This window comes from Octopus bimaculoides, chromosome 7 (assembly GCF_001194135.2).
Source record: "Octopus bimaculoides isolate UCB-OBI-ISO-001 chromosome 7, ASM119413v2, whole genome shotgun sequence".
Classification (NCBI taxonomy): domain Eukaryota; kingdom Metazoa; phylum Mollusca; class Cephalopoda; order Octopoda; family Octopodidae; genus Octopus; species Octopus bimaculoides.
Genome location: NC_068987.1, coordinates 49,696,556 through 49,709,157, shown reverse-complemented (window position 1 = coordinate 49,709,157; position 12,602 = coordinate 49,696,556). Strand labels below are relative to the sequence as shown.

General features: G+C 36.5%; 1 protein-coding gene across 3 annotated transcripts in view; it reads left to right on the top strand.

Annotated features, from left to right (window-relative positions):
- LOC106874555 (uncharacterized) overlaps positions 1–10,051 on the top strand; it is a 19,041-nt gene extending 8,990 nt beyond the window's left edge. Inside the window, exons 1-2 of one of the 3 annotated variants that reach the window (XM_052969630.1) lie at positions 6,789–6,984; positions 7,707–10,051. In XM_052969630.1, the coding sequence (XP_052825590.1) occupies positions 7,714–8,649 (936 nt within the window). In that variant the 5' untranslated portion in view covers positions 6,789–6,984; positions 7,707–7,713 and the 3' untranslated portion in view covers positions 8,650–10,051. Of the gene's footprint in view, positions 1–6,788; positions 6,985–7,082; positions 7,411–7,706 lie in introns of those variants that run through there. The other 2 variants (XM_052969631.1, XM_014922326.2) reach the window with 2 other exon arrangements.
- Positions 10,052–12,602: the final 2,551 nt, after the last annotated feature.

The following is a 12,602-nucleotide window of genomic DNA, read 5'->3' as shown; positions in this document are numbered from 1 at the left end:
TTAAGTTGGTGAATACTGCCATAATCCTTGCTTTCAGTTCATCTTTGGTGTTACAAGGAGTTTTGTTGGTCTTTTACTCAACTGTGCCCCACACATAATAATCAAGGGGGTTGCAGTCTGGGGAGTTAGGTGGCCAGATGTTAGGGATGATGTTGTCGCAGAAATTGTCTGACAGCCATGACTGGGTTCTCCTGCTTGTGTGGTACGGTGCAGAGTCCTGTTGCCAGACATAGGGTCTTCTAGCAGCCACCCTCTTGACTCAGAACAGCACCACCTCCTCCAGGCACTTGATGTAGGCCTCTGTGTTGAATCTGAGGCTGTGTGGGAAGATTAATGGAGGCATAACGTCGCCACCACTAGTGATCACTCCAAACACCATGATGTTGAGTGGATGTTTAATTTTTATTATTCTCGGTACATGTTTTGGAACACAGCAAGCCAAGGTTGTACTGTGTGTTCACCATCTGTTCGTATTGGAGCTTCCGGCGCGAATGCCAAGCAGTTCAGTATGCCGTTTCCAAATTTCTGGCGGAGTGAATTGCGTCATGGTGCTGTTTTTCTCACAGACGATGCCCAACTGACCCTACCATATTGTGTAGTCGACAAAATAAAAAAACAATGTGCATGCGCGTAATTAAAAATATAAAATGGCAATAATTTACCCATCGCATTCTGTATGTACATATATTTATGTTCTTCCTTTGGTTAACAAACAGGGAAGGATTATCTTCGTATATAAAGACCCTATTTTGCGCGCGCACACATATGTATGCATATATGTATAATGATTAAGATCCAAGGATCTATGTGTAAGAAGTTAGTAAGCTTCGAACAGTCCGTCGTAGGTACAAAAGACATCTTTCAGGAACAACAATAGTTTATTGACGAAGGTTGTAGGTTTTTTCCCCATATCGAAGTTCGATAAGCTAAATAAAAAAAAAAAATCATACTTCATGGTTAACAACTACGGTTGCTATGAATGCGAATAAAAATCTAATTTGAGAGAATGGAGCAAGTAAAAGCCAGGGTACATATGTTTCCTAGCTAGCAGAAGCTCGGAAGTAATAATTACTCAATAAGGGGTACCCCACTAGCTACTCACCAGACCGAAGATACCTTAATTAAATGAAGGTTATATTGTCGCCAATGGATCCCAAGTTAACTCCCCGGAGATATAATTTAAAATGAGTGGTGAAGCCGGAAGAACGGAGCAAAAAAACAAAACAAAAAAAAAACATGTATGGAGAGATAAAATGGTCAGTAATAGAAAAGGAGGAGGTCGAAAATCGAAAATATGGGAGTGGGCAATTAATTGTCTAAAGATGTTAAGAACAAAGAAAAGGAGAGGGGGAGAGGAGGGATTGATACTGACTGAGTGGAAGGATGTTGTGAATATTAAGTTGGGGGTCATTTTAGTATGTCAACTTGGGTGCGACAATATATTTTTTTACGTCCAGGTCTTGTGTATCACCTTTTCTATAGTGTCGTTTTTAGTGTTAAGTGGTTAACTTAGCTTAGATTTTGACCTAGTATCCTTTCGATTCGCTTATAGTACATCTCGGTTTGTTCTACTGGTGTTGCTTGTATTGCCAACAGTTTTATCTACAACGGAGAAAGAAACCTGTTTTTGCAAGTTCTGCTCGATCTTCGCGACCGCTGTTTCATCATTCATTTGTTAACTTTATATTATAAGACAAGAAAGTTAATTCCCAGTAGTTGGCGTCCCTCTTTCCGACCAACACAACCACAGGGAAGACAACATTTTAACTCTAGAACAATTAGGCTATGATTATGGCGCTTTCAGCAGGAAGAGACAAGGGTTTATCGCCTACGACAGACAAGATCTTCCTTCGTCACCACGATCAAGGCAGCCAAGGACTGCACTCGCCTTCATCTTCGTCACTTAAACACGACTTGGATCTTTTCCCTTTGAACGGCACATCGAGAAATTCATATTTTGTAACTAAACACTTTCAAACTTGGGACACTGGTAGAATGTGTCATATAAAACATCTTTTACTCTTAGTGTTGTTGAGAAAAGTTTATATCTTCAAAGTCATTTCGTGTTAAAGTTGTCGTATTTCAGTAATTTCAACCAATCAATGACGTGTATTCAGCTGAATAAAATTACTGCCGTTGTTTGTCAACAACAACTATCGGCGGTGTATATTTCGTTTGTCACTGTTATTTATGACATCGTTCGTGCGTTTGTACTGGTTTTAGCTTTAGGGTTTTAGGGTTAGGGCTCAGGTTTTAGGGTTAGGGTTAGAGTTACGGAAAAATGTGAAAAATGAAGAAATTGGAGCGGGAGTGGGGCAAAAATATCTTTCCGAAAACAGTAGCTGAAAAACAGGGGAAAAAAAAATAAAAGCTGTAGAAATGCACGAACGATTGTGGTGGTGCCATGAAGTAAACATGCTTCAGATACACTCGTTTATTCATACAAACGTAACTGAGATGAAATATGTCATAAATAACAGTGACAAACGAAATATACACCGCCGATAGTTGTTGTTGACAAACAACAGCAGTAATTTTATTCAGCTGAATACACGTTCATTGATTGGTTGAAATTACCGAAAAACGACAACTTTAACACGAAATAACTTTGAAAATATAAACTTTTCTCAACAGCACTAAGAGTAAAAGATGTTTTATATGACACATTCTACCAGTGTCCGAAGTTTGAAAGTGTTTAGTTACAAAAAATTAATTTCTCGATGTGCCGTTCAAAAGGTAAAGATCCCACGACTTCACCAACTTAAGTGATTACATGTCACATACGTAACAAATATTTTAACCTCTGATGGAAAAACAAAACAAAACATGCTCACTTGGATCAGAAGTTATTCAAAATCATAATATTTGTAAGCGTTGTAAAATAAACATCTTTTATTTATAACAATATTCACATTGTTTGTCATATTTCAACATGTTCATACATGTTTACACATGTTTCAGCTGTCATATGGTGCGATGTATTTGGAAACTCAAACGAGTCTTAGCGTGGTTATTGTCAACATAGGCAACCTAATATCCTTACCTAATATGAGAACATCTAGAAAAAAAAAATAGGATGAACAGCCACGCAATAATTCTAATTCACAACATATTCACCATTGCTTACGCAGAATTTTTTAATGGAGGAATCGAAAATTTGCCTATCAGTAATGTAATTCCTGTCATTGATAATGATGACAATTACATATTGATAAATAGTATTTAATTAAACTTAAAATGGCTTTTGTATTTCTCTTCCCTTTGAAAATACTTAATCATTTCCAAACGGTATCTAATTACAGTGCTTTACGTCCTAAGTTCAAATCCTACCCACTTTATCTTTCATCCTTCCGGAGTCGATAAACATAAGTACTCCCCAACAAAATAAACGCGCGCGCACACACACATACTGGGATAGACTTGTGGGGTGGGAACGGTAGTTTTAAGTGACGGTGGAGAGGTAGAATCGTTAGAGCATCGACAAAAGAAAAAAGAAAGAAAGAAGGCTCGTGTATTTGTTCCAATTCTTTACATTCTGAGTTCAAATCATACGAAGTCAACTTTGCATTTCATCCCATCAGGGCCGATAAAATAAAGTATCAGTTAAGTAATCGACTAAGCCCGCTTTCCCTAAAATTGCTGGCTTTGTGCTAAAGTCTAAAATATCATAAAGCAGTAAACTGACAGAATTGTTAGCACATCGGACAAAATACTTAGAGGCATTTCTTCCGGCTCTACGTTTTGTGTTCAATTCTCGCCGAGACCCGCTTGCCTTTCGTCCCTTCGGCTGTAGATAATAAATGAAGGATCAAGTGCTGGGATAGATGCTATCGACGAGTACATCTCCCTCAAAACTTTTGATAAGTACCTGTTGAGCATTGGGGTTGATGTAATCGATTTACCTCCTTTCCCGAAACTGCTGGCCTTGTACCAAAATTTGAAACCAATATTAATATTATTACCTTTTTTGTTTTTCTTTTGAAATTTTGCAACACTAAGAACTTTGTGCTCTTGGCAACTGCGCTTGTGGCGTTGCCCCTGCAAAGGCGTGGCCAATATCAGTACGTTTATACGTGAAAAGGCTATCAAACATTCTAAAAGCTGTTTTTTCCCTTTTACCACAATTTAATCGCCTCTGGAATCTGGATTCTTTGTAGAGATTGTCTTGCCTCCCCTCAGACTTTCTTTTGATCGTCTGCAACGCGGTTAAATAATAATTCTCTTACTCATCTTCATTCTAAACGCGTCTCACAGTCTATAGACACACACGCGATATATATTTTCATCTTTGTTGAGTAATTTTGATTGAATTTTCCAGTTTGGTATATTTTATGAGCTTTCTGATTTATAATGGTTTGAATTATACGAGGGGGTACTGAAAAGTTCCTGGCTTTAAGGGTGTCACGAAAGGTCTAGTTGGAGGCTCAACCTTCCCAGTTTTTCTACAGGGCTTAGAAAAGGTGAAGGACCGCTGCAATAAGTGTATGAATCTGAGAGTCGAATATGTTGAATAAAATCATAGCTAATTGAACCTCCTATCTTTTCTTTTATCCAAAGTCAGGAACTTTTCAGCACGCACTCGTATTAACGAGAATAAATTTTAAGATAATTTAACACTCAGCATTAACTCTTGTTCCTCACAATAAATCAGTCTCATTACAGAATGGTCCAAAGAAGACTCAAACATCTCTACAGCCAACAATAATAACGTCATTTGGACATGTTGATTTCTGTTGACAGCGAATTCTGGTCATCATTAATAGCCTAAAGGGGATGCGGTGAGCTGGCAGAATGTTACCGCGCAGAACAAAATGCTTATCGGCATTTCTTCCTACTCTACGTTCTGAGCTCAAATTCCGCCATGGTCGATTTTGCCTTTTATCCTTTCGGGGTCGATAAAATAAAGTATCAGTTAAGCCTTGAGGCAGATGTAATCAACTCAGTCCCCTCTAAAATGACTGGTCTTGTGTTAAAATTTGAAACAATTATCAACAGCCTTTGGAGGGCGGCGAGCTGGCAGAATCATTAAAGCATTGGACAAAATGCTAAACGGTATTTCTTCCGGCTCTTTGTATTTTGAGTTTTAAATCCCGCTGAGATCAACTTTACCTTTTATCCTTTCGGTGTCTGTAAAACACCACTAAAGTACTGGAGTCAATTACTATGGTATCGACCGGCCTCTTCTTCCATAATTGCTGGTTTCGTTCCAGAACATTAATAGCCGAAAGAGGAATGAGTACCCCCCCACCACACACCTTTCTGTAGTAGTAGTAGCAGCTTCTCCCACCATTAGGCAATTCAATTCATTGAAGACCAACCATAATTTTCATCTTCCTGGTTTCAGTAATATTGATTCTGATTGAGTCACAGTGCCAGTGTAGCGAGGCTCAAGTTACCCAGTTCAAGACCATGGCCTACTATGCTGTGATGAAAGGCAAAGCTAGTTACGAAAAGTTTGTAGTAACACCGTGCGCATGCGTAGTCTCACGCATGCGTGGAATTAAACAACCAAGCGTTCCCGCTTCTATTCTATCTCTTTCTCGGTCGGCCGGCCATGAGCATGCACGTGTCAAGCAGTGTCTCCAACATTCCAACCTGGAGACAGTCTCTCTCTTGCTGGCCAGCAATAGAGCATGGACGTGTTTAGCTGTCACTCTCCATCTTTCGGACTTACACTCGACAGCTCGCTTACATCTACATACCAACGTCCTAACAACTATGCTCACACACACAGAAGCTGTAACAACAAACAAGAGCTAAAGATGTATATATTTACCACCTGAATAAATGTTGTTTAAGTTGGTAGTCTGGAGTTCAGCGTTCCGTTATATTTCTAATTTTATATAGGAAAGTCAGGTATACATCTAATGATGTATAACGAACTTTCCTATAAGTTAATTGTATCGCCATTAAAGGTGAATATGGCTTGACCAATCATTCTGGCCAAATAGTCTGGTCGAACTTTCAAGAAAAACCTCGTTGGGTTATAAGAAACTGGCGAATTGAAACCCAGGCAGAGCCATTCAGCAGTCTGCACGGAGCCATGTCTCTCTGCTCCATGAAGTGATCTCCCACCGCGTTCTACTTTTCCCTTAAAATGTTTTTGTCATGTTCGGCAAACGGTACCGACCTTGGGTTGAAGGCCGAATCATGCACTAGTAACTATGAACTACTTTCATATAATTTTATAGCATAGTATCTTATACAGAAAACTTTCAACTATTTCACTGGATATTTTTTGAATGTTGTTCTAGTTATCCAACTGTTGAACATATGTAAATGTTTATGTTCCGGGTTTGATATAACTTGTATCAACGGAAACTAAGTATTAGTGAGATCATTACGAACATAACATGCAGCCCACAAAATGTTGTTAGTCGGCAATAACTATTTACTAGTAATACTACACACACTAGGCCAGCTATTTTGAGAGGAGTGGATTAGTCGGCACCATCGACCTCGGGATTTAACTGGTTCTTTATTTTGCCGAAAGGATTGAGGTCAAAGTTCATCTTCGCAGGTTTTGAATCCAGAACGTAAAATGTCAGAATGAATACCGCAAAGCCTTTTGTCCGACGCTCTAACGATTCTGTCAATTCATCGCCCTCTCATGGTTGAATAAAAAAATCTGATTTTGTGACAAACAATAAGAAATAATGAATTTTCTGTTTATTTCCATATCAAAAGGCAGATATTGAACCTGACTCCATACCTGAACGAATCTAATAGTTTAACTCTGAAACGAGAATTAATTTAATTTCTTCTCATGTAATACGCTGTTCCAGATACTTCATATTTAAATGCAAAATAGCAGGCAGACTCTTAAAATTCATAACTATTTTTATTTGTCTAACTTGAAGATTTAAAGGTTTCTGAGGCTGTTAACTTCAATAATTTTTATACCAATCATCATAAGCGGTGTGTAAATCCGGTGACCAGGACTAAAATACGAAGACAATATAGACTGTGTGACACATATATCAGGCAGGTTTATTTTCATTGATATACATCAAACAAAGGAATGCTTTTAGTGAGAAAAAAGAAAAAACAAAGCTTGGTTTATGTTACTATGTTCCTTGTTTAAAATTTCAATATCATTTCTAACACTTGAATAAGTGATTAAACTTAGGAATGCGATGTTTGTGCGTTTGTTAAATTAGCAAAGGATCTAACTAAAATTAACAGCTTAGTATCGCATAAATTAAATGCCAGTTTGTTTTTAAACATTTTTTAAAATCGGAAAATGACTATAAAACTCCAATTTATTCCTGTATCTAGAGATCTCTTAGCTTCAGATCGCAAGCTGGAAGAATTATCTAGCCGCAGAGAACATTACGAATGATTTAAGCATTAGTCTTTAACTTACCGATGTTCAAAACAAAGCTAATAAAGAAAGCAATTATAAAAAATGTAATTCATTTGTTCATTTTTATTATTAAACGGTTTCTTCTCGTCAGCTACAATTCGTCTCTTTATTCTACGTATAAAGCATTTCTCTCTCACACCAGTAATAGATTTTTTAAATCTAAACTTCCTGCCGATTACTCCTGCGAAAAGCAAACCTATGTAACTGCATTAGCCACCCCTCTTTTTTAATGATCAACTATTCCTCGATTTAGGGTGGCATAGGAAAAATATGACTGTTACAGCACTATTCCTCTGAAAGATAACGAGCATTTGTAATATAGTTTTGTTTTCTCTTTCAGAAGCCTGATGTTACCTCTAGGAAAGCACACGCCGCCATCATTTTTTGGACACGATCTTTTAGAGTTGAAAAAGCATTTACGGCAAACCGACTCCTGTTATCGGACAAGCAGTAAAAGCGATGAATCCAACATTAACGAAATGGCTCATTTTCATAGATTACTCGATGTTTTACAGAGACAGCAACACCTGGAAATTAATCATATCGTGAGACCTCTTAGAACGAAAAGCCAGTGGTTAATTCGTTCTGAAAAACTCTGGGAAATATTCAAAAGTGAAGTCGATCCAGTTGTACATCCGGTAGCCATTTCAGAATGGGAACCTTTAGAATCCAGTTGGCCCAAGAAGCTCGAATCCGATGCAACTTTGTCTGCGACGAAAGACTCTAAAGCACCAATCCTGTACTTAAAAGAGAAAGATTTTTGGGGATACAATGTGAAAATTACCCCAAATATTGGAAAACCCATATCACTGGGGCTTTCCGTATCAAATGATTGGCACGACTCCCCCGAAATTTCGTTCCAGGCGATCTGGTCATCTTCCGACAAAACTCCAGATAACGAAAATTTGACTGAAACTGATGTTGAGAAGTGTAGTGTCAAAAGTATGGTCAAAATACATGAATCCCAAACGGAGGAACTCGACCAAAATAATGTTCACTCCAATAGAACAGAAATAGGTATTACTAATATTTTAGAAGTGGGAGGAAAGTTGAAACAGAATGAAGAAATTCAGTTAGAATCTCAGTGTGTGAACAAAAATGAAAACGACTACAACAAATTGGAATTTAGTGAACAGTTGCCAAATTGTTCAATTAAAGAAATCTTTGACATTGAAAACACAATAACCCGTTGCATTTGCACTCAAACAAAACCTTCAATCATTGAGAAATCGGTTGTTTTTCCGAGACGGCTGTTTTCACCGGGTTTGAACGCTCGAAGTTAACTAAAGCGAAATTGTAATCGCAAAGAACTCCTCATAGTAAACCTAATCTAGCTTTTAACGCTCATCACCGACCTTGTTATTTTCTATTTCAATAATGTTTCGTATCAATATTAAACATAGTGTTTAGGCGACGGTTAACGATTAAATCTCATTGATAAGAAATGATCCGAATAAGTTTTGGTATCTATTTCCGTTCAATGTTTTGGAAATTTATTCTTTTTATAAACGGTTTTAAAATGTTTTGTCTAATCTAATTCAAATAAAGTCAATGTGTCTTTTTTTTTTTCTTTTAAATTTACACACACGGAGAACAATTACGATCATTCAACATTGTTCAATATTTTAGAATATTAATCGTTATGGGTGTTCCGAGTTCATTTTCTAGTGGAAGTCCGTTCAGTGTTATATACGAAGACTTGTTGAACGGTAATTTTTCTTTTAATGTAATGCATATTTCAACTATAGGAATTTACTTTACGCTGTTTATGCAAGGTACGATCAGAAACCGTCCCATATTTTACACGGCCGTTGCTGAACCCCAATAAAGTTAGATGGGTGAAAAGGACCTCTTCATATAACCATTTTAGTAACCATCATGGTTTAAATTGGTGTACAACGTACTCTTACTGATAAAAGGCTTATCAAGAGTACTGATTCTAAGAGGTTTTTACCTAACTTGCATTTATATTTCTCTTTTCTATAAAAGTTCACTTATTTAAACTGCTAATGTTGATCTAATGACCAAAGAATTACAGGAACTTTTTTTTTCTTCACCGTCACTAATGTCGTGCTTTGGCCAACTCAATATATCTGTATTAAAGCGGGGAAGTTTCCTGTTGTACCCATAGAAACACTATATAACTAAACATTTCAAGTACATCAAAGACAATAGACCCATCCTTTGTTTCGCTTACCATAACAAATTAAGTAACTTAATTGTTCCAATTTCGAATATTACTTCCACTTTGCGCACGCGAATCAAAACCCATCCCAACATCTTTACCTATTCACGTACTCTCCTTGCTACTTTGTGTAGACATTTACTCACTGCAACAAACAATTTTGGTCATTGACCTCACTTAGCTGTACCGATCTGACTTGTCCACTATCATCCACACTGTATTCCTAACGGGTCTATAGCCTTAATGAATTCTTCAACATTTCCGTGTATCTACCACAACCTATGAAAATGTTAGGGTGCGTATCTCAGCTACACGAGTAAATTGTTAGACTTTGTTAGTTATCGACCAATCACTAATATTTACATACTGATATTTGCAAAAAATGGACGTCTCTTTACCACTACTTTTATTACATCGAGTCTCTTCGCCTTCTCGTTGATCACTAGTCTAGAGATTTGCTATCATCTTTCCCACAAACGAGTACCTAACATTAATAATTCGCACTTGACATTAATAAATCCTTTACCACCGTATCCGGCATGAGGATCCGTTCTCAAAATATCGTGATTACAAGATTCTTTTCTCTATTGCATTATATATTTTGTCAGACTACTCCATACAAGTGTGTGTGTGTGTGTGTGTAATATATATATATATATATATATATTATGTGTATGTGTGTCTATGTATGACGAACCTTCGTTTTAACTCTCAGAAAGAGAGGAGAAAGTGAAAGATGAATGGACGTGTGTGCGAGTGAAGGGGTGTTATGTATACGTACATACATATGCGTACACCTTTTTGTGTACGTGTTCTAATGTATTTTTTTGCATGTTTAAGTGGCTCTCTCATACATACATACATACATACATACATACATATAAAAAAGATGTATGTACATGATTTATATATGTGTTAATTTATATATGTAGTGTATATGTAAGATAATGGGTGTTTTTTTTTTTTTTCTCTCTCTGACGTAGATACATCTTTTACTTTCTGCTCTCACTTCAAAGCAAATGTCGCTTCTACACGCCATGAAAACAAAAGTAAATAGATAAAACTTTTTTGCAGAAATTAACGAATAAAACTAGCTGATACAAATGACAATTCCTCAAGTCAAAACGAAAAATGACACGCACACATATGTGTCTGTGTGTATTATATACGTACCTTTTCAAATACTCTGTAGCTATATTTAGCTACAGGTTGACTCTGAGCAAACCTATTATCAAAAGTGGGGTTCCAATCATTGAATTTTTTACTATATCTGTAAAACCAACCACGTGTGTGTGTTTGCAGGTGCGCGCATGTGAGTATAGACAAAATGTGAGGTGAGTGTACATTGAACATAAGCAAACTTATCAAGTCTTTTTGACTTTTCCAAGAAGCGTCTCATTGTGTACTCATATACATAGTCACACTTGTGCAATTCTACTCGGACTAATACGATATTCATTGTATTTAACAATGATCTTGTAAATAAGACGTTGTTTAGTCAGTGGTCTGGTGCTGATTGGACAAACTGAAGGCACTGCAGACGTGACCATTACGTGTTTTTTCCCATTAGCAGGAAAATCAAGACCACATTATTAAGCGCAAGGTTGATTTATCTGTGAAATAATTTAATCATTTCTTCGATAGATGGGATGCTGTGAGTATAGCATTGTATTCTAACAATTTCCTCTTCGTAATTGTAAGGATTCTGTGATAGAATCATAGCACAACCAAAATCAACTGAACTTTAAATTCTACTTCTTTCACCTATGGTGAAATGGTAGATTTATTAAGTGGTTAGTTATCGTTTTAAAATTGGTTTTGAAACTTAATACAAGAAAGCGCTTGCCATCTATTTTAAAACGGGGGCGCCAGTTTTCATTTTATGTTTTATGTAGTCTTTTTCGTACGGAAAGACTTTCAAACTTCGTATACTTATCTATTTTGTGTTATAGAACAGAAAAATATTTTTGTATTCGAATTTATTTCATGTAAAAAATTGTCTTATTTCGATAATTTCTACTAATCACTGACGTCTATTCAGTTGAAAACAGTTAGCGCTGTAACGGTGTATAGCGTATTAATCCCCTAACCCTAACTAGACTGTTAACTGTAACCCTAACCCTAACTCTAGAATCCGAACTCTAAAATTGTTACACACATAGATACGCACAGCGTAATTTATTATATAAACAATATATGCGTATAAATTACGATTAAACCGGATGAAATATGTCACAGGGAATAACATTTTTATGACCGCCCAGCAGTAACTCTATTGAGCTGAATAGACGTCAGTGATTGATTGAAATTACAGAAATACGACAACTTTAATATGGAATAACTTGCGAATTCCTTTTTTTTTTTGTTAAGAAGACTAAGAGTAAAAGATGTTTTATATGACACATTCTACCAGTGTCCCAAGTTTCAAAGTGTTTCATTAAGAAAATACTGGCGCCCCCGTTTTAAAATAGATCCAGCGCTTGCACAAGTTTAGTGATTAAATTGTAATTTATTAAAATTAATGAGTTTAAAAATATTTGAATTGTCTTCCTAAACTAACCGGGCACCATTTTAGTACTGCGACACTTAAGCGAATCATTTGAAACGATTACATTTAAATTGTATATATTTAAATTTGTATATAAATTTAGAACGATTGAAGTTTATTCCCCATTCCCAAGAAAACCTAGCGGGTTACAATGTAAATGTGGTAGAAGTCCTTAGTTTTCCCCCATTGCTGTAGTTCAGTATCTGGCAGGTGTAGTGTCTTTTCTACTTTACAAACACTCAGCCAATTAACACTGCCGGATTTACGCACGTTAAACTACAGCTTGATATCCAAAAATGGGCTAGGAAGAAACCTATTTTCAATGTCCAAACACCATATTTAGGCAGCCTCAAAACTTTGATCTTCAAGTTTAAATCTGGTTCTACTCCTCACATGAGATTAGTAGTAAAGTAGAGCAGGTTGCAAGAGCACCAAGAAATTTAAAATATAAAAACGATGAATTGAATAATTTTCAATCTACAAAAAAAAAAAAAAAAAAAAAA